The sequence below is a fragment of the Dermochelys coriacea genome, chromosome 9 (genome assembly GCF_009764565.3).
Source record: "Dermochelys coriacea isolate rDerCor1 chromosome 9, rDerCor1.pri.v4, whole genome shotgun sequence".
Taxonomy (NCBI): Eukaryota; Metazoa; Chordata; order Testudines; family Dermochelyidae; genus Dermochelys; species Dermochelys coriacea.
In genome coordinates this window covers 28895195-28918215 of record NC_050076.1, presented here as the reverse complement: position 1 = coordinate 28918215, position 23021 = coordinate 28895195, and the positions used below count along the sequence as shown (strand labels likewise).

Genomic DNA, 23021 nt, shown 5'->3' with positions numbered 1-23021 from the left:
AGGAAGCTTTTGCTAAACCATAATTGTAAAAACTTAAATTAAGAGTTTGGATTTTTGTTAGAGATCATTAGAAACCCAGGGTAATGTTTTCAAAAGGGCCTAAATCTCATTGAAAGTCAAGAGGATTTAGGTGCCCAAGTCCCCTAAAACTAATCCAGCAGTGCTTATAGAATACATTTAAAATGGCACATTTTATAAGACAATTCATTAATTCTATGTGCTCCACCCAAATATTTGACTTTCCTGTTTACAATAACTTTTTTTTCTTTTCCTTTGGCTTAGAACTATAGTAATATCTCTCTTACTTGGGAATATATAAGATACAGATTGATTGAAGGTTTCTGGTACAGGGCCAGAAATAGAAATATGTTTGTCACCAATGGAATTGTACATATTCAGCTGCTTGTGGGATCAAGCCTTTTATTCGCTTTAATTGCCCCTGCTTACACATGGAATAAGATTCTCACCCCTACTCTGAGCCTTTTAATGCCTGAGAAGACTGTCAGAAAGGCAATAAGAGGATTTAAAATCCTGTGATGCATCAGGGAATTCCTCCCTGGATGCAGGAACTGAGAACGACAGCTGCAGGCTGTGTTCCAAGGCTGCCCATGTAAGCCTTAATGTAGGGGTTTTGTTGGGGCAGGGCCTTGGCATGTAGCACTGTGGAGATTCTGGGCAGTGTTACCCACAGGGCAGTCCAAGGGGGCTGCTGTAACTTATTGTTGGTATGATAGTGCCTAGGAATCCCTATTGAACTGGGCACTGTACAAACAAAATAAAATTGACAATCATTGTCCCAAAAAGCGTACTTAGATAACTGACCCCTTCTCCCCTAGGCTGTCTAAATTATACTGGAGGCTGCCCTGGCCCAGGTTGCTGGAGCACTCCAGAATCAGGAGTGCAGGGGTTGCTTAAAGTTACCTTAACATGCCCATCTCTCTGGCTGTGAATTCTGTGCTGCACCTACAAGAGCACAGAATTTCACCCAGGGCTAAATTTGGTCCTTCGTAATGCACTCAGGCCTTCTCATCTCTCTTCTTCCCCATGGGCCTAATAATCTGCTGCTCAGCATTTCTCGGGATATGTCCTATATTCAGTAAGGCATCCTTAAACATGTCCCTCTGATTGATCTAGGTTAGCCAGTCTTACCTTCTTTGGGGAGCACAGTGTAGGTAGTTTCCATGCCACCATGGATATGGTCAGTCACATGACAGTGCAGTAACCAGGTGCCAGGGTACTTTGGAAGCATTTCCACAGTTTGAAATGTACCAGGGAAAAGGTCAAAGACATCAGCCCGGTAAACTCCAGTGCGCTTCAAGGGGGAACAACAACAATAGCAATTACACCTATGTAATGGATAAATACACAGTGCTGCATTGATAGATGGCTGTACGATGGGCTACATTCGCCTCAAACTTACACAGGTGCTCACACTCTCACAGAAGTCATTCAATAGTCTTAACAGGACTTCTAATGGGATTAATGTAAAGTTTTGGCCCAGTATGTTAGAGACAAAAGGTGGATGAGATGATATCTTTTCTTGGACCAACTTCTGTTGGTGAGAGACAACTTTTGAGCTTACACAGAGCTCTTTCTCCAAGTATGTCAACTCCAAAGCAGCCTCACTTCACAGAGCCATTAATTCATGCGTTCATAAATCTTCCCTTTCAAAATTAACTAAAAAAATTTAACTAGGACAACTGTGTAAGGGGTTGGGAGAAGCACAATTTTCATATCATGAGTGTGGCAACTTGGAGATAAATTGTGGAGGTAGCATGAGAAACGTACCTATACGAAATCCCATCACCAAACATCATCTAGTCTTCTCTCATATAAAGGTATCTTGGTCTGAGCAAATATTTTTTATATATAAATACTGTAACTTCAAGTTACAGGACTGTGGCTTAAGATTGTAACATCTCATTCCCTCATAATCCTCATGAAAAGAGTGAACACAGTAAGAAATGAACATAAAAGGAATTTTACCTTATAATCAAAGCTATGGCCATGGAAATGTGCTGTATGCATGTCTACTTCATTCCCCATTCCCATCAGGTACCAGCTTACTTTATCTCCAACATGCATTGTAAGACCATGTAAGTTTCCAAACAGTTTTCCATTAATGGCTGGGGAGAGGGGGATACAAAACACATTTTGTTTTATTGTTATCTAGATTTTAATGGCAGAGGAATTTGAGAGTTTAATGCTAGTGGTAGACAATCAGAACTACTTTGAATGTCCCTTAAAAAAATAAAGGAACTGACTGAATGTACTGTCCCTATCAAATAAGAAAACCTCTGAGGATAGGATCTGATGATATGATACATCCCACATTTGCTCTGTGGGAAAAGAGGCTAGAGAGTGCTCTACCCTAGCATGGGGCTGATACTGTGAAGTCTTGGGAATCTTCAGCTGCAGTGGAACACAGAATCGAAGCTCTCAGGAGATGCTCAGTACCTTCAGGATTAGGCCTTATATTAGCACTTGCCCCAACATGTTGAAATTTAACAATTGATTTTAAAGGGATTAGAATTTCAATGTGGATAACTTTATGGATAAAAATACAAAATACGGTTTTATCATATTCTATTTCAGTATTTTTATTTAAATGGAATTTAAGCATATGTTTAAGTGCTGTCCTGACGAATAAGGGTTCTTGCCTGTCTGAGTAAGGCTTGGGCCTGATAACTGGACATCCAGTAAAGCTTGGAAAGTCACATATACACCCAGAACCAAAAGATCACAGATTTCAGAAACAAATTTGACAGCCATAGATTTCAAAGATACAGTGAAATGAAATTGGGAAATGTACCATGCATTTTATTGCTTTCAATAAATTCCTCGTCTTCTTTGTTTACTTTGTCTGGATTGGCAGAATAAGTTTTGATATTTTCATCTAAGTACCAAGACTCGTTTTCATCAAAAACCATAAAAAGAAGAGCAAATTCAACTCTATTTTTCAACAGAAATGTTGGCAAATACTGCTTGGGACAGACAACAAGCATCCCTATTAATCCACTGTACGTATCCTGAAAACACAAAAACAAAATTCTCATGGGTGTCTTATCTAAGTAGAATGGGCTTTAATAGCCGAGTGGAATACTCATTAGTAACAGCATCACGACTGAGACTGAGAATGCATTTCTGCTGGCATTTGGTAATTGACAATTGAACAAGGAAATCTCACAGATGAAGAGGAGGGTTATTCATTTAATCCTGGGGCAGCACAAGGTGCAATACAGCATAAACAGCAACTGTTTCTTCTCTCTGTATATTGCATAAATATATAAATATATAAATATAAATGCATCCGATGAAGTGAGCTGTAGCTCACGAAAGCTTATGCTCTAATAAATTTGTTAGTCTCTAAGGTGCCACAAGTACTCCTTTTCTTTTTGTATATTGTAGTTGGTGCTAGAGATAATGTTACAAAACAGCTTCAATTTTAATCCTGTTTTAACTTGCTTGTCTCTCTTTCCAAAATTTATTAGAGATACTTTTGTACTTGGTCTCCATTCAAGGGTGACTTCAACTAAACACATATGCAATAACCCTGTTTTCAGATTTTTTTTTTTTTTTGCACTATTGTGCTCAATTTGCATGTGGCAGTTTTCCATGCAAATGACCAATTACATATTTGCTCCATTAATGTAATCAGCTCTTTCACTTTCAAGGATTTTTAGGATGGTTGCTTTAAATATTAGTTTAGGCTAACCAGTACATATTAGCAGGAATGCAGTGAAATTACAAACCAGTAACTCAGTATGGAATTATTATGCCCTTTAAAGTAACAAGTCTGTCTAAACAGCTGCAGTAGCAGGGGTTTTGCTTTTATCAGAGAAAACAGAAAATGGAAGAGTTCAAACTCCTTTCCTTTTCACTGTAAAGGAATTTTTGTTTAACTGTCATTAGAAACATACCTTAACTTTATCCACAACTGAGTAATAAGCCCAAGGAATACAGGGTGGATCACCTTTCCCAGAACCAGATCGGTCAGGGATTTTCCAGACGTAGGTTCTTGTTTCACCTGAATTAAGTAGATATTAGTGTATTTTAAAGGTGTATTCACTTTGTTCATCCAGTCCACAACTTATTTATTCAAAGAAGCTGATGGCAAGTGATTCAAAGGATGTTGTCAAGGATTTTAGGTCTTAAAAAAATTGACCAAGTTGATGGGGTTCTCCCCCGTCCTCACTTGACAATAAATCATGCTTTGCAGGATATTTTAACAAACAACCCAGTGCATGAAACAATTCATTGTCCTTCAGGAAAAAAGTTATCATCTAAGAAGTTGTCCTGTAACAGATGGTATTTTAATTTACAGTTTTATTTTTGCTGTGAGCTTCCTCTTCTTGAGTGCAGCTGTGGCTGACTCATTTATTGTTATTTCCCTTCTGCAGATACTTGAACTCTTGCTCAAATCCCTTTGTGTGATGGCACTATTCAATTCTGCCACTTCTTAGCAAAGTAACCCTGCATTCTATGAAGAAGACAGAGAACCCAGAATAACTTTTGAAATAACAGAGATTGCATAGGCCAAATCATGCTGTTCTTAAATGGCAAAATCTATTTTCTTCAATGAGAGACTTGCCTGTTTAAGAACGTGAAATGTGACTGCAGGATCTGGCACTGTACTTCTAAGACCAAGTCTACACGAAAAAGTTAAATTGACCCAGCTGCGATGCTCAAGTTGTGAAAAATCCAAACTCCTTAGTGACCTAGTTAAGCTGTCCTAACCCCCGGTATAGATAGCACTAGCTTGATGGACAAAGTCTTCTGTTGACCTAGTGCTTCTTGGGAGGTAGATTAACTATGGCAACAGGAGAACCCCTTCCATCACTGTAGTGAGCGTCAGCACTGAAGTGCTATAGCAGCACAGCTGCAGTTGTCCCACTGTTGCATTGTAAATGTAGCATAGCTTAAGATACAGTGCAATAGTTGTAAATGAGGAGCATTAAATGCTAATTAACTAATAGTTCTACGAAAATATTATAACTGATTGTATTTTCATGAAAGCAATACCACCTTAGTAAAGTTGCAGTGGCTGAGTGGAAGAAGAGTTTTTTGGGGGGGTTTTCCCCTCATCCTAAGCCTTATTAAATAGCTTGAAGTTTGCTGTGAGCACAGTGGAGTAAGTGATATGGTTTACCTGGCTGAGTTACAGCAACAGTGGAACTGTCCGTTTTCACTCCATGGGCATGTATAGAATAAGGTCTCGTGGCCAAATTCTTAAACACAATTGTAACTTTATCGCCAACATTTGCAAGAAGCAATGGACCTGTTAGGTTGAAAAGAAAGACAAATCTTTCCCAGCTCAAAAGATGGTCACACTAGTAAAAAGGCCGCTTCTTGTGTTATGTGTGAACGTGCAGCAGAAGTAGGCAGGAGGTCTCTACTCTAATACCTAGCCCAGGAAAACTGAGTCCAAACCTGGTAAATTATTCATTATAGAAAGAGTAGATTCAGTAAGCACAAGTCGTGTGTGTATAATAATTGTAAATTGTTTATTAGACTCAGATTAAGGCCAGAAGGAACCATCCTGATGATCTAGTTTGAGCTCCCGCACATCACAGGCCACAGAACCTGTCCCATCCATTCCTGCAATAGGCCCATAACCTCTGGCTGAATCACTGAAGTCCTCAAACCTTGATTTTAAAGCCTTCAAGTTACAGATAATCTATCATTTACACTAGTTATAACCAGCAAGTGACCAGCACTCCATGCTGCAAGGGAAGACAAAAAAAATCCAGGGTCTCTACCAGTCTAACCTGGGGGGAAATTCCTTCCTGACCCCAAGTATGACGATCATTTAGACCCTGAGCATGTGGGCAAGACCCACCATTCAAAGCCCCCAAAAAATTCTCTCTAGCAACTTGGAGCCCTCCCCATTTAGTGTCCCATCTCCAGCCATTGGAGATATTTGCTAATAGACACAAATGGTATATGCCATTGTAGGGAATCTTATACTATCTCTTTCATAAAACTTATCAAGCTCAGTCTTGAAACACGTAAGGCTTTTTGCACCCACTGACCCTCTTAGAAGGCTGTTCCAGAACTTCATTTCTCTAATGATTAGAAACCTGAGTCTCATTTCAAGCCTAAACCTGTTGATGGCCAGTTTATATCCTTTTGTTCTTGTGCCAACATTTGCTCTTAAATAACTCCTCTCCCTCCCTGGTGTTTCTCAAACCACTGGTCTACGCTGCCGGGGGAGGGGAGCGGGGGGGGGGGAAGAAATCAATCTAAGTTACTTAACTTCAGCGACGTGAATAATGTCGCTGAAGTCGACGTACTTGGATCTACTCGCCGCAGTGTCTTCACTATGGTCAGTCGATTGCTGCCACTCCCCCGTCGACTCTGCCTGTGCCTCTCGTGGCGGGGGAGTACAGGGGTTGACGGAAAAGTGCTCAGGGATCGATTTATCATGTCTAATCGACCCCTGCTGGATCGATCGCTGCCCGCCGATCAGGCGGGGAGTGTAGACATACCCGCAGATGTGTTTACAGAGAACAATCACATTCCCCCTGGGCTTGTTTAGCTTAACAAAACAAAAGATAAGGCCTGGGCTACGCTGGGGGAGGGGGGGGTGGGGTTCGAACTAAGATACACAACTTCTGCTACGCTATTCGCATAGCTGAAGTCGAAGTATCTTAGTTCAAGTTATCTGGCTGTCCTCACAGCGGCGAGTGGATCGGGGCAGCTCCCCTGTCAACTCCACTTACTCCTCCTGCCAAGGTGGAGTACAGGCATCGATTCGGGGATCGATTTATCGTGTCTAGATGAGACACGATAAATCGATCCCCAATAGATCGATCACTACCTGCCGAGCCAGTGGGTAGTGAAAATGTACCCTTAGATCCTTTAGTCTCCTCTAGTAAGGCACGTTCTCCATTACTCTGATCATCCTAGTAGCACTTCTCTGCACCTGTTCTAGTTTGAATTCATCTTTCTTAAACATGGGAAACTAGTATTCCTGGTGAGGTGGTTACCAATGTCTTGTACAATGGTAACAACACTTACCTATCTCTACTGGAAATACCTCACTTAAAACAGACTAGGATTGAATTTGCCTTTCATGGCCACATCACATTGGCAGTTCATAGTCATCCTGTGATTGACCAGTATACCCATGTCCCTCTGCTCCTCCTCTGTTACTTCTGACTAAGTCCCCAATTTATAGCAAAAAGTCTTGTTGTTCATCCCCAAGTGCATGACCTTGCACTATTTAAATTTTATCCCACTCCTATTACTCCAGTTTTCATGGTCATCCAAATCTTCTTGTATGATATTCCAGTCCTTCTCTATATTGACAATACCTCCAAACTTTGTGTCATCTGCAAATGTTATTAGCACACGCTGACTTTTTGTGCCAAGGTCATTAATGAAAATATTAAAAAGATTTTAGCAGACCTATCCCTGTGGAACTCCACTAGTAACCTCCCTCCTGACAGTTCACCTTGCAATATGAACCTCTGTTAGTGTTACCAGGTGTCCGGTTTTCGACACCTGGTACTGACCAGGCCATTAAAAGTCCCATTTGCAGGCTCCCTACCTGTCTGCGTGCAGCTCCCTGCAAGCGGCGACATGTTCCTTGGCTCCTAGGTGGAGGGGTGGCCACCTGGGCGGAGGCAGTGCACAGAGCCACCTGGCCACGTTTCTGCCTAGGAGCCAAGGGACACTTCACCACTTATGGGGAGCTGCCTGATCTGAGCACCACCTGGAGCCCGCACCCCTCACCTCCTCCTGTGTCCCAACCCCCACCTCAGCTCGGAATCCTCTTCCACACTCCAAACTCTTCTGCCCCAGCCCAGAACTCCCTCCTGGACCCCAAATCCCTCATCCCTGGCCCCACCCCAGAGCCCACACCCCTAGCCAGAGCCTGCACCCCTAGCTCCTGCCCCAGCCTGGATCCACCTCCTGCACCCTGAACCCCTCATCTCTGGCTCCAGCCCAGAACCTGTACCCCCTCCCACACCACAACTGCACCCAAAAGCACAGATTATAACGTAATGTGATAGTTGAATGTGTATGACAGCAGCTTAAAAACAATTGATGATTTCAACTAATGGACACAGCTGATGTATTACTCTGACCAATATTTTCAAACTTGTGATTGCAGTGACTCACCTAAGTAGGTAGCCTAACTTTCAAAGGTGATGAGCATCTGTAACTTTTATTGAAATCCGTATGGATTTAGCTGTCCAATCTTAGACCAAGTTTGAAAACAGTGCTGTATGTACCTTAAATATAATGCATGCGTTCATAAATTGGGATTTCCTATTCTACTGCAAACACAGGTCCAATCTCACTTACATCTATGTAAATCAGGACTAATTACATTCAAGTCCTAAGGAGGTATACTGGCGTGAGTAGAAGCAGGCCCAGTGTTGTTCTGCTTACTCTCTCGTTTGTCTTGTAGAGTAGATATCACTGTATTCTGATTCATAAAGTCTGCATTTCTGTCAGGTCTAAATTTATTATGACCATACCTAAAATTTCCAGATGCTGCTGCTCCTCTGCCCTTTCCTTGGGAGTGCTGAACATGCTGTCTGTGTATTTCCTATAAACAACTTTCTTGTACTTCGAACCAATGAACTTATCTTCTTTATTTAAAAATGGATTTCCAGGGCTAGAGGAAAGGAGACAAACTCAGGAATTCAATAAAAGCCTCTTTCTATGTTCCTACCACATCCTTCACAACAGTATGTCAGGACCCTGTACAGTTAACCATAATAAAATTGCAAACACAGCTAAATGCTACGGTAAATGTACCACTGAATTGGCTATTTCTACTGTATAAATATTTTTTTGTTGTGACGTGTCTCTGGCCCATAAAGAAAAAAGCCACTGGGAAGAAGCTAGAATCTCAGCAGAAATCAGGAGGCCTACAACTACAAAGATTCAAATTCAGCAGGGTACTTACGCACGTGAGCATCGACTTCAATGGACCTGAACGACTTGTGTATTTAAACAGTGGGTCCCTGCCCATGTACCTAGCTGAGACCCTGGTCATTTTGTTTGGGGTTAGGCTGATAAAGAAGCTGTTCTCACCAGAAGCGGCTTTGGCGCCTAAACTGCCTCACTCTTGGAGGGGGGTTCCCAGCTTTGGATCACAAGCAGACCTGGGTGCTGCCACACCCCTGGTGTGAAGTGGTTTCTATCATATACAGGGTTTACGGTTTGGTTAAATGGCTCTCAGCACCCCCAAAATGCAAACTGTTCCAGCATCCCTGCAAGCAGAGAGAGGTGCCTCACTGCAGCCTGCAATTCAGTGCCTGTGACACTTTCTCAGGGTACCCCGGACTGTGGGCCACCATTTTCCCCCCTTCCCCATCCCCAACCCCCTGACTCAGTGAGAGAGTCTTGCTGATGTTCATGTGTGGGTCAGCTCCCTGACACTGTCCGTTAGCCACCGAAACAAAATCCTCAGGGCTCTGCGAGCCCTTGCTTTGCTTTGGAGATAATACTTGGTGTATTCTAGGCCCTGGACACCTCAGAAGCATCTATCCCCCTGTTGTGTCAAGTCCCCTCCATAGACACTCTCAGTAATTATCAGGTTTGTTAGTATACACACACACCAGCTTCTTTGATTCAACTGAGTATCAGCGCCATTATAACACCTCAGCACTGTAATCTGTTTATACTGAAAACAAGTATAAGTTCACAAAGGTTAAGATTTTAAGAGTGAGAAAGGGTAATATGTTACAAATAAAACAAGTATAACACACCTCACGAGATTAAAAATCATAACTCCTAGCAAGTTAACCTTGTCTGAAGCAAAGTCCATTGTCTAGAACCCCCTGTGGTCCTAGTCTCCGGTGCTTTGCATGCACCATGAGCAGGTGGATGGGAGACTTAGATTACAATGCTTAATTTACAATTGACTGAGAGATACATGTCTTACATCCTGTCTGGGAAAAAGCCTGTTTGTCAGCTCTGCCTGTTTAGACTTTAAAATATAATTCCAGTATTTATACATAACTTTTTAAATATCAATGCATGCTTTTCACAACACTATCCATGACCAGTGTGATACCAGCTTCCATCTGATACTTTAAAAGATGCTGTTTATGGATGAATGCCATGAAAGCAATGTGTTAGTTGTAGTGAGTTTGTCAGGCCAATTAGGAGTTGCTAACAGAGTAATGCAGTTGGCACCACTGGGCCTCTGTGTCACAGCATTGACCCTGTGGGAGGAGTATGGCTTAGGACCCCCCCCCCCTTGGGGGCATCTCCTATTGGCTAGCTTAGATGGCTCCCCACACTGGCTTTTGTGGATCCCATACTTAAGTATCTATCTCTTCCCATTCACTGTACAGGGAACCTGGGCACCTATAACTCAGTCTTTGTGGATTACAGTAATTTTCAAGGTGCCCAAAAAGTAGGTGTTGCAATTCTTAATGTCCCAATAGCTAAATCCCTTTGTGGACCCAGACCCAAGTGTCCCCAAGGATAGGAAGAAGCCTGCAGAGCTCTGCATGGATTGAGAATTGCTGGAGAACAGGGTAGTTAATTGAAAAAACAATGAAATGGTGGGGGTGGGGACAGCTGAATGAAAATATGAGCAAACTAACAGGTATAAATATAAACAATTACTTGGTATATTTCAATAGCCTTGCCTGGAATTGGAAGCCAGACAAATTTTTAGTAGGCAATGAATACCACGGCTGGGACTCAGTCATAAAACACCCTAGCTCTCACTAACATGAACTCATAACTGGGGCAAACTAAACAATCAGCTGACTGAGATAATAATACTAGTCGTAGTAGTAATCCATCTAGGCTAAGGCTTCATAGTGATGCAGATCTGGTTATGGAGTAACAGTTTTCCTTAAAATAAAGGAATTTATACATATGTGGGAAGTAAAGAAGAGATGGGTAATTCTCTTTGGTAAATGTTTACCATCTAAACCCTGCATGGGGTTCTCCAAGCAAGTAGGTAAGGTGTTACATGTAAGTGTTTGTGGCATTATATACCTCAACACCCCCATATTCACCAGTGTCATGTAATTATGATATGTGTTTTGTACAAAGTATGTCATGTGAGGTGTCATAGGAAAGGTCATGATCTGCTGAAACCTACTGTTCCGTCAAAATATGTATATCATTTGTGGGTATGAAATTCAGATTTTGCTGTATGGTTGTTGAAATATGTTGCAGGTTTGGGAGTCTGCATTGCTAGTTCTTTACTGAAAACAAAGGTGGTAAGCCACACCCCAGCAGGTGTTACACGAGCATCAATCAGCAGGGGAGTTGTAAACAAGGGTCTTTTACAATTCTGTAAAAGAAGCACCACACAGTTGGGATTGCTCAACCCTGTGACACAAGGCCCACCAGGAGATGCCTGGGCTAGTTTCCTTCCAAGGCTAGTTTCCTCCCGCCCACCATCCATAACCAAAACAAGTTAGGCCTTGTCTACACTGGCACTTTACAGCACTGCAACTTTCTCACTCAGGGGTGTGAAAAAAGGGGAGCGCAGCAAGTTTCAGTGCTGTAAAGTGACAGGGTAGACAGTGCCCCAGCGCTGGTAGCTATGCCCCTCGTGGAGGTTTTTTTTTGTGTTTGTTTGTTTTTTAAAAGAGCGCTGGGAGAGCTCTCTCCCTGTGCTATGCAGTGACTACACTAGCAACGCTACAGCGCTTTAGAGTGGCTAGTGAAGACGTGCCCTTAGTCTCAAATATGTTGGTGATAGGGTTTTTGGATATTCATTATTACCTTTCCTCATGGAATTCATGCTTCTCATGTTCCCATGTCCTGTTGGGAGAATAGTCCCATTCAACTTCCACTGCTGCAATATAATAAGTCTTTTCATGCAAATATAGCGATGGAAACAGATTCCACCAATCACATTTTTTCACTTTGTATTTCTGTTTCATGCCCCCGGTGTAGTGATCTGTTGTCAAGCACTCCACTTCAAAAACCCCTAGTGAGAGAGAGAGAGACACACACACACACACACACACACACATATAACAAGCAAGAAGATTAAAAAAAAAACCTGCACAGATAGAAACCCTCAATCTGTGTGTCCTCTATGTCTGTGCTGGATCACCTGTGTTGATTTAGACTATAAACTGCTTGAAGCACAGACTATAAGATCTAGCAACATGCAAGGTGCTTGTCCAATGGTCCTACTCAGTAGTAAAGTTAAACACCTGTAAATACTGGCAAAATAACTGTGCTAGCCCCCAGCCCTCTCACAGAAATAGGTACCGAAGGAAGGTGCCAATCTCTTTGTTTAGCAATTCGGGCACCTAAGTAACTTCTCACTACATACACAACAGTTGTAAGTGGTGGGGGATCCCCCCGCTTATTGGTTAAAGCTGGTTGTCTAGGATGTCGGTTTAGTTTTTACTCCCTCTTTGCCAGGGGTGGGGGAAAAGGATTTGAGAAGGGGTCTCTGACCTCTCAGGAAAGTGCACTAATCACTGAGCTATGGGATATTCTGATATGGGGCTCTCCCAGTTTGTCCTGGTGAAGCTCTTTCCCTATAGCTAAATAATGAAAGAGTGATTTGAAGCAGGGGTACTGGAGCCAGGGTCTCCCAATTCTGAGGTGGATTTCCTAACCACAAAGTCATTTTTTCTCTCTGAGACCCAGTGAGTGTTCCATTGTGAATAAATACTTAGTAGTCAGAGGATGCCTAACAGATCTGGCCCCATGGACAACATAGGCAGCTGAATGCCTGTCTTCCCCTGGTTTGTGGATTGTTCTAGGGCTTAGGTGGGAGATGTTCCTGCCCAGAGACAGAAACATAGGTAGAGGGAACTTCTATCCTGAAAACTTAAGTCACTGAGTGAGTTTAAGAGCCTACAGGGCTCATTGTGATCCACAAAACCCTGCTGGAGCCAAAACTGGGATTTAGGTACCTAAACCCAAGATTTAAGTGCCTGAATCTGGGCATTAGGTGCCTATGTACCTTTGAATTCGGGCCAACATCTAAAACTGCTCTCAGTTTTATACCTTCTTTCAGTCGTCATGTTCTCTAGCAAGCAATGCTCCATAAAGTGGCGGTCCTCACACTTTCATTCTGAGGACCACTTTGGAACAGAATCACCTTCTCTTTGCCTAGCAACTCACTGCCTGGTTCAAATTGACTAGATTGTGGCCTGACCTACACAGCCAGCCAGGCAAGGATGCAAGGAGATTCCACTTCCTGCTCTTCTGTGCCATTGCATAACCTCCGGACACCTTGGGTTTGGGGTCAGAAGGACCTGCATACCTACTACCTCCCTGCAAGCAAGAAGGCAAGGAGTGGGTAGAGTTTTGATTCCAGCTGTGTGCTGGCCAGCACAGCCTCACTGGTGAAGGGAGAAGTGGGGGAAGCAATCTACTATTAGTAATGGGAAATAGGGAACAGGGAAAGACTTGTATCTGCCTGAGATATGATTCCTTCCCTGTGCTGCTTCCTCGAAGCAAAACTACACACACCTTTCACAGGGCATAATGTACAAGAACAATCTACTACTAAAATGTGTCATTTTGCAAAGCACTGGGAGGGCTCCACTGGCTACTGGTGGTCCATGGTTCATTGTCAGAGAACTACTGCCATAAAATGATTAACAATGAATTTCCTGGTCTAAGCTGCTAATATTACTTTTGCTATGATAAATGACTATATCAGAGGATGGTAAGGATGGTCATTTATTCACCTTCAGAGTCAGGCTCCATAATAGCAGTAAGAGTGGTGTGCGGAAACAGGTTTGTTGTATCCCTTCTTGTTCCTTTAGTTAGGAAAGTGTTTTCTGAGAAGTAGATGCCATGAATATCAACCTCCGATCCCAAGCCAATCAAATGCCAAGAAACAGTGTTTCCTTTACACATCTCAAGGCCAGGCTGGTTTCCATACATATATCCATTAATAGCTACAGAAAGTTGTGAAAGCCAAAAGTATTCTGATTAGTGCATGTAACACATTCTCTGTTGCATCCATATTTAGTAACATATGTGGGATAATGTGATTTCCTAGTCTGGCAAAATGTATCATTGTCCTCTTCTATCATTGTCAGAACAAAGCAACTTCTAAACTTTCTAGTTCTTATAAATAAAATATTCAGTAACTTTGAATTACATAATTTATTTTCTTTGAAAGTACGAGTCTGATATGAAAAGCCATTGGGAAAATGGAACCTTTTTATTCAACAGATCAGCTTCCTCTGTGTATTCACGAACACATTTGACTAAAATACAGTTTCACTGCTTTATACTTCAGCTATCACTTCAGGGCTAATACAGCTAAGAGAACAAAACGGATTCTATTCCTTCTTGAGTATTAAATGTAATTAAAAGGTATGTCTTCATTAGCAATGTTAAAGCACTGCTGTCTACATTGCCACTTTACAGTGCTGAAACTTGCAGCACTCGGGCGGGGGGGGGGGTGTTTTTTCACACACCCATAAGTGAAAAAGTGTCAGCACTGTAAAGTGGCAGTATAGACCAGACCTACATGTCAGTTAGCTACACCTGTGCAAACCTAGCAAAGGCAATGGAGCTGCACAAGTGTCATGGAGGGCCTAATTTCAAGGCAAGGGGAGTTGCACAGGTGTCAGTGAGACCAAAATTGGCTTGCTGAATTTGGTGATGAGGCACAAAAGATAAACAAATGCTTGATGCCCAAGTCGCACCTAGAGCATGCAGAGCTAGTAATTTGGGGAGGGGGAGAGGAACACATATTGAAATCTAAATGTATTTGATCTAGAAGCTGTTGAGGGACAATAAGCATGAAACTCCATCATGCCATTGTTAAAGACTCAATTTGTCAGCTGGGGCTGAATTGGGAAGCAGTAGCCAATAGAAAAGCTGTTTGAAGATACTTTACTGTACAATAGGGGAGCTGTAGATTATAACTGAGTACAAACACATCCTCAAACTGTTACTTAAGTGACCTTTATCCACCATACAATGGATCCACTATAAAGATGTTAATCCTCAATGAATGCTTAATATTCAGTTTGCATTAATTAATATACAATAATATTCTTCCTATATCTACACCAGTTGGTTAACTGTACCAAGTACGTTCTTGTCCCTTGCTGCAATCTGCTAGGAAGAAATTTTTAAATTGTATTTATACACTGTTGTACAGCAAAAGAGCTTTTTACAAATAAATTCCTTAAAAATAATTGAACCACATTTTCAAAATAGTCTCAATGAAGCCTCTAACTTTCTATATAGAAAGATGTAGAAATGTAATTCTGCACACACTATAATTTGTTTGAACTGAGATAAGGGAGGTGTGTGTGGGTGTGTGAGAGATACTGACAACATGCTGTATAAAGTACACCTTTACCCCAATATAACGCTGTCCTCGGGAGACCAAAAAAAATCTCACCACGTTGTACGTGAGACTGTGTTATATCAAACTTTCTTTGCCCCACACCTTGCCCCCTGTTCCTTGTTCCCCGACAGCCCCCTACAGAGACCCCCGTCCCTAATCATCCTCAGGACCCCACCCCCTACCCAACCCCCCTGTCCCCTGACTGCTCTGACCCCTATCCACACTCCTCACCCCCTGACAGGCACTCACCGGCAGGAAGCAGAGTAACGTGGCCAGCCACTCCACTCCACTCCATCACCTCTCAGCCGCGGCGCTCCGCTTCCCGATGCCGGTGAGTGCAGGGACATTGGGGAAAGGACGCCCGCCGTACTCACCTGTGGCAGGAAGCGGAGCGCAGTGGCTGGGAACTGGCGGAGTGGAGAGGGGTGGGGCCAGGCTGCTCTGTTTCCACCGCTGCCGGTGAGTGCGGGGGGATCCCTTCCCCCAAGCCCCCTCCCCCGAGCGACACAGCTGGGGTCGGGGTGAGGGAAGCGGAGCAGGCTGCTCCCGGCCCCCTGCTAATCCCCCGAGCCACTCTGGGAATGCTAGGCCCCCAAAAGTGCCCTCCCACAGCTCCTGTCTCCCAGACTCTTGGGGAGCCCCTGACCGCCCCCGAGACCCTCTGCCCCTTATCGAACCCCTCGGCCATGGCCCGGCCCCCTTAACACACTGCTCAGAGAGGCATGTCAGAGCTTTATCACATTATATGCGAACCCGTGTTATATCAGGTCACATTATATCGGGGTAGAAGTGTATTTGCCTGTTTAGTTATAATAAAGTTAAGTCCTTACAGTGCATCTTGTTGGACTCCTGGAAGTCCTCATCTTCCTTGTCAATGTCTTTAGGATTTATTAGAAACATCAAAATGTTATCATCCAAATACCAGCTCAGATTCTCATCAAACACTGTAGCAAGTAGGAAAAACTCCTTGTCTACATTTTTCTGGGGATAAGAACCAGCGCAAACAGAAAAATACAAATGAGTAAACTAAAGAACAGCAAAGGGCTTCTATTGGTAAGTTACTTTGTGAATATAACTTACCATAAAGGAGAAAAACATAAATATGGATGGATGGATAGAACCTTTCATCTGAGGAACTCAAAACTCTCTAGCCATCATATCTGGTCTGTAGCTAGCCACACGCTTCTGCCAAACTGTCCCATTACTGACCTGCAGAGACCACCTCTAGAGATGAGAGGGAACCTCAGTATCTATATCATTCAAGTCCCTGGACTCCCTGCTGAGATTTGCCAGCCAGGATGCCACTTGGTGCCAGTGGCAGTGGTGGTGGCGGCTTTGTGATGTGTATGTCAGCCCATCAGGAACTGGACTGGAACCCACATTTCATACCAACAAACACCCATTAAATAGTGACAATCTTTAGTTACTGTTTACCATTATCTAGAAATAGCCTATTCCCAGTTCTCTGCTGAATAATCCCACCACCCCAAACAAACAAGACAAACATCCTCCCCCTCACCCCCACAAAAAACACCCCAAAGGAAAGTGTGTTTAGCCTGGCAGGCTTTTAAAGTCACAGTTCAGGAAGGAAAAGCAGATTGGGTTGGAGTGATATAAACACTTTCACTTTCTCCTTGAATTACCTGTTTCCCAGAGGAAAGCAGAGTTCCTTTTCTGCATACTAAGAGAGGGCCCACAAGGCCAGAGCTGGTGTCTTTGACTGAATCTGCAGCTGAATAGTAAAGCCAGGTTAAGCAATCTGGATCTTCCTGGGTGGGACCCACATCTTCTGACACCTTCCACTCATACGTATATGTAGCACCAGGACTCACGTGTGAAGCAGGCACTTCAGTGCCTATTATAAAATCAGCATTAAAAATCAAGCTCAATAGCTAAGCTCCTGGTCATAAACACAATTACTTTTCATCACAAATGCATCAAAATATACAATTGCTTGTTCTCTGCAGGAATCTCCTGGTTTCCATATTCACCTCCAGAGATGGTATGGTACAGTGTGCCCTCGTTGCCCTTGCTGTAGCTCACACCATGAGGCTGAATGCTGAAGGGGTGACTACCATTGTTCTTGAAGGTCACCCTGATGATGTCACCCACTTCTGCCTTGATGACAGGTCCTTGTAAAGAGCACAGATTTCAATGGTCAGACTGTTTTGATCCAGGTGGGACATAAAGCTGAAGGACTGACACAGGACTTGTGGAAGACAGCAGAATCTTTTACCTCCTTGAATCCTTGAACAAATATACCCTGATCTTAGCCAACTGTAAAGTGCTCTGGGATCTAGAATACACTGCTGCATTTACAGCTGCAGGGGTCACTCATTGGAGTCCAGCACAGGCAGCTGGGCTCCAGCTTTCATTACGGTAGAAGCTACGGGGACTGGATGATTGTGGGGACAGAGAGAGGCTAGACAGGGAGGAAAGGAAGGAAGAGGAAACTGAAGGGAAGAAAGGTACAGTGGCAAGAAGGGTTGTGGTGAGTGTTCTCTTCAGCTAACGGTAGCCCCAGAGGGTACAGGGAATGATAGAAGTACTGTCTGAACCCTCTCTCTTTTCCATTTAATTCCCAACAGGTGTAATTCTTCATAGGCAACAGCACATGTAACCCCAACCCTATAATCATTTTGCTGCCCAAGCACATCCTCCATCTCCTCCTGGTAGCCTGCCCATCACAGACACCAGCTCTACCACTACCTCCCCCCATTCAGTTTATGTACTTCTTCACTCACCCCTCAACAGAAGTAACCCAGTCAATGAAAGCACCACCTGCCCTCCTACCATTCATTCTTTTACTCTGTAGCAGATGCCATGCACCACCTCCCTGCTCATTCATGGAGCTGACTTAACCCTCAGTGCCAGTATAACTTGTCATTTCCACCGTTTCTCCCATATGAAGCTAGTATCATTTGTAAGCTCTGCCAGTCAAACCAGTCATGTTCAGGGGGCTTACAAATGCTGCAGGTTCAGAAAGGTAACAAACTCCTCTAGCTTTGCCTTAAATTGTTTTAAACAGTCTCACCTAAGAGTCCAAGATGTTCTTCCTCGGGGAGTCTTTTCTTACACTTTGTGAATGTGCCATCTGTGTACTCCTTATAAACCGCTTTTTTATAAGAGCCACCAATTCTTTTTTCATTTTGTTCAAAAAATGTCTGAGACTCACTGTTCAGAAGAAATTTGATAGAAATAACTTTTAATAATAATACCGTGCTCTTAGCTAGTGCTTTCATCAGTAGATCTCTAAGTGCTTTACAAAGGAGGGCAGTATCCTCCCTGTTTTATATTTGAGAAAATGAGGTACAGGGAGGTGAGGTGACTTGCCCAAGGTCACCTAGCAGGAACAGAGCTGAAAATAGAACCCAGATCTTCTGAGTCCCACTTTAGTGCTCTACCCGCTAGATCAGATTATAACTTGAAACAGCAATTAAAGGAATCATGAATAGGCAGAAAAAGCCTAACAGACCTCTACATTAAATTCAGCTTGTCTTTCTTTTCTGAGATCCTGCCTTGTTACTCTAATGCACACAGTGCATTAGGAGACCCACAAACAATAGTTTCTGGCCAGTGCTTTGTAATTTTTATTCTGGTTTTAGGAAAAAAGGTATTTTTATTATGAGTTACACAAGAACATAGAGAAATAAGACTGTAAAAACAATTAAACAGTTTGCAGATTTCATGAAAGCTTACTCTGGGATTTTTTTTTAATTGTTATTGCCTTTTTCATTCAATGATCTCACAGCACTTCACAGATATTAATTAATTAAGCCTCAGCCCAGGAAGGTAACAAAGTGTTGTTAAACCCATTTGATAGACGAAGAATAGAGGTGTTAAATGACTTGACTAAGAGTATGTCTTCACTAGCAACGTTAAAGCGCTACTGCGGCGGCACTTTAACATGGCTGTGTAGACGCAGCACCAACTCTGGGAGAGTGCTCTCCCAGCGCTGTAAACCCCCCCCCCCAATGTTTACACCGCCACTTTACAGCACTGAAACTTGGAGCGCTCAGGGGGGTGCTTTTCCAAACCCCTGAGCGAGAAAGTTGCAGTGCAGTAAAGTGGTAGTGTAGACAAGCCCTTAGTCTTAGTTAGCAGAATCAGATCTAGAATAAGGTGTAGATTCTGAGCTGGTATATGTTGTTTGCTGATTTCAATAGACCTTTGACAACTTACACCAGCTGGGATCTGGCCTCTGATTCCCATTCTCTTACCACTCTAGATTGATGGATGACCAGTCCTGAAATTTTCAGGGACCCTGATTGTTGTCCATATATGGTGATACAACATTTCTTCATTCCAGTGTAGTTATTAATGCTACAATGAAACTTGCTTCAAGGTCTCAAGGGAAGTAACAGGCATAATTGTTATGGGCTATATATTGCAATCAATGTTTAAAGAAGCACTGAAAACAAGGAGGATTTTTTTTCCTTAAAAATCAGTGGCTCCTTATGATGGTGTATATTTAGCATATTCAAACCAAATCAGTTTTTGTAAACAAAGCTTGTTTGCTTGTAGCAATATTCTATAGCTGCTCTCTTACTTAATAGGAGGTATTTACCTGTCAATAACTAATTGTTGTCCTGTAAAATGGTTTATTGCAGATGGACCATAGTTCCAGATAATTTCCTCAGCTGCAAGATAGTAATGTCTTACATTTGTATATTCATTGTGATCTGTTGTAGGTTTTTTACAGTCTTTTACTTCAAAAATGGCCTGCATACCACCTGGGGAAGGGAGAAAAAAGAGAGATACAAATACAACAAATCTTAAGTGGAGAGGGAGGGGATTTTATATGAACCCTGTTTTTTTTTTCCCCCCTTCTCTCATTTAAAATTGTCTGTTTCCTTCCCCTGGGACTCACTGTTGTAGGTTATACAAATCACAGACAAAAGCAAACTCTATGAAACACCACACCCAAGCCAAATTAGTGAATAGTATGCATCGCAAGTTGCTATGCGCTGGTAAAGGATGTCTTTGTTTTATGAAGGTACAGTTCATGTTAGTGACAAATAAGATTAGGATTGAGTGAAAACAGACTGTCAGATAGCATTTTGCCTAGGCTGAAGCATATTAAATTGGCTCTGCTTTCAATCAGAACTTAATTAGTGACTCATCTGTGAAATTCCTAGGCCTTGTCTAAACTAGAAACAGTTTGCAAGTATAACTGTACCAGTAAACCCTCCTAGTGGAGATGGAGTTTATACCAACAAAAGAACTTAAACCTTAGCTATACTGACAAAAGGACTTTTTTGCCATTATAACTGCATCTACACCAGAACATTTACAGGCAGAGCTACATCAGTTAGGAGTCTGAGGGGTGGGGTTTTTTTGGGGGTGCCTGATGTAGTTGTGTCAGCAAAACATTTAAGTGTAGACCAGGCCTTAGATGGGAGAGAAAAAGCCACACAATGGGCCGTGAAGTACGGTATAAATCTTCATAATCCATTTATCACCTGATATTTTTTCCATACTTTGCATTGAGCATACATAAAGTCCTGATCCAAAGCCCACTGACATTAACGGGAGTCTTTTTTTCCCCTTGTTCAGTGGCATTGATAGATCAGAATGATTCTTCAAATTACAAGTAGGTCCTGTTCATATTGCAAAATTGCTGAGCACCCAATGGCTCCCATTGGCCAGCTGGATGCTCACACTCTTGAAAATCAGGCCACTTATTTAGGTGCCTAATGTTAATATAGGAGCCTACCTTTTAGGCTCCTATTTTTAAAAAAAAATTGGTTATAATTAAAACACATCAGGACAACCATACTGAAACTTGATTCCTCAGCATAGTTGACTGTAGTGTAGACTAGTCCCCCTGAGAGATTACCAATATCAGGCTAAACTATTAGTGGGATACTATTAACTCAGATTCTAATCAGGGATTTTTTGACCAGTGATTTATTTTGGAAATTCCTAGTCAGAGAAGGAGAGAGAGCCGTGCAAAGCTCTGGGCTGAAATAAATAGCATGTCATGCTATACTTAATAAATAATGGAAGCTATAGGAATATATATATAGAGAGAATGGAAATATAAACCCTGTCTCTGATAAACTAAGGAACTTTCCAAGGAACATCTAGGTTAAAATGTGAATTTACCCGACTCCCCTCCACCCTTTGGGAATAAATTACTATGGCCTTACCTGAACTTGAAATGAGCCCCAATTCAGCCACTGGTGGCCAGCAACCAATGTAGATAAAAGAAGCTATGGTTCACACTGGCTGAGCTTGCCCCGTTTGCAAGCAGAGGTAAACTTATCCTGTGTAAATCATGGCTTTACTCATCTACATTTGGAATCTGAACCAGTTCCTGCCCACATATTATTGAATCCAAGTAGTGACAACATGTTCATTGACTTCACTGGGCTTTGGTTCAGCCCTTAGTGTAATGCATTCCTAGATGAGCTGCTGAGAATGTGAGACGGCTTTGTTAACTAGACTGTGATATATCAGATGGCCTTCTTCCAAATGTCAACGTTCACACAAAAGTGACTCAGTAAAGGGTAAGCTCAGGCACAATTAATTCAAATAGTTAGATCATTCCAATTCTGGCTCGGGTCTTGTATCCACTTATATAAAGTTTACTGTGGCTCTTCTGTTTTTTGTATGATGATTATGGCATGCCAAATAAAACACTCAAGTATGCCTCACTCACTTGTAGATTGTAAGATACAATAGACAGTAACTTATTTCATACCTTCTATGTGATCATTGACTTGGCAGCTAAGCAGCCATTCCCCAGGGTTCTTCGGCACCATAAGAGCATCAACAAACGTAGCAGGGAAGAGGCTGATGGAGTCAATGCGGTGATTCCTTTCTGTAAAAACCTGTCCATGGAAATAGGCTGAGTGGACATCAGCTTCATTACCCATGCCAAAAAGATGCCATTTCACTTTGTCTTCTTCACACATGGTGAGATTGGGAAGATATCCATACATATATCCATTGATTGCTTAAAAAATAAGAAAGGCTATTTATTATATATTCACCATCACAGGGCTCACAGACCTTTGTGCAAAAACTTGTTATTTTGCCAACCATGTAACACTAAAATCACTGCCACTACACTATAAAGGTCTGAGCTCTAACCAAAATTGATTCTGAGCAACTTTCACATTAGGCCATGGGGTTCCAAAACCTGAATCCATATCTGATCTGCATGGCTAGTATTTGCAGTGTGATCATCAGTCCTTTTCATGAATGTTTAGTTCAGGACAGATTCAAGGCTAGCTTCTGTGGTGACACTAAGCAGCACAGACTGTGTTTTGGAGTACAGTATAATGCTTGGGGGGAGGAAACAAACTTTGCTTACAGTGGTCTGGGAAACTATGCTAGTACAAAGAAAAGGAGTACTTGTGGCACCTTAGAGACTAACAAGGTGCCACAAGTACTCCTTTTCTTTTTGCGAATACAGACTAACACGGCTGCTACTCTGAAACCTATGCTAGTACAGATTCAACAGCAATTTGAGCAGCTTGGTAGGTGACTCAGACCGACTGTATATACCCTTTGTCACAATTACATGGTTTTGGTTTTCCCACACCTCTGATCCTGACAGATACTTACTCTTTTTGTTTCTAGTATGAATAAGTATTGCCTCAATCCTGATCACACTAAAATCAGTGGCAAAACTCCCATTGACTTCAACAGGAGCAGAAGCAGGACCTAAACCTTCACTTTTTATATGAAAAGATCTAAAAAGAATAAAGCGCTTAATTAAACATACAACCTAGCT

The 23021-nt window shown here is 42.4% G+C and overlaps 1 protein-coding gene across 3 annotated transcripts in view; it reads right to left on the bottom strand.

Moving 5' to 3' along the window:
* LOC119861060 (ceruloplasmin) overlaps nucleotides 1–23021 on the bottom strand; it is a 34968-nt gene that overhangs the window by 1995 nt on the left and 9952 nt on the right. Inside the window, exons 5-18 of one of the 3 annotated variants that reach the window (XM_038415514.2) lie at nucleotides 21984–22238; nucleotides 19845–20010; nucleotides 18312–18451; nucleotides 17269–17409; nucleotides 16921–17132; nucleotides 16108–16258; nucleotides 13653–13865; nucleotides 11716–11923; nucleotides 8490–8629; nucleotides 5150–5278; nucleotides 3921–4027; nucleotides 2813–3029; nucleotides 1987–2126; nucleotides 1150–1312 (exon numbers count right to left, since the gene is read on the bottom strand). In XM_038415514.2, the coding sequence (XP_038271442.1) occupies nucleotides 1150–1312; nucleotides 1987–2126; nucleotides 2813–3029; nucleotides 3921–4027; nucleotides 5150–5278; nucleotides 8490–8629; nucleotides 11716–11923; nucleotides 13653–13865; nucleotides 16108–16258; nucleotides 16921–17132; nucleotides 17269–17409; nucleotides 18312–18451; nucleotides 19845–20010; nucleotides 21984–22238 (2382 nt within the window). Of the gene's footprint in view, nucleotides 1–1135; nucleotides 1313–1986; nucleotides 2127–2812; nucleotides 3030–3920; nucleotides 4028–5149; nucleotides 5279–8489; nucleotides 8630–11715; nucleotides 11924–13652; nucleotides 13866–16107; nucleotides 16259–16920; nucleotides 17133–17268; nucleotides 17410–18311; nucleotides 18452–19844; nucleotides 20011–21983; nucleotides 22239–23021 lie in introns of those variants that run through there. The other 2 variants (XM_038415516.2, XR_005294786.2) reach the window with 2 other exon arrangements.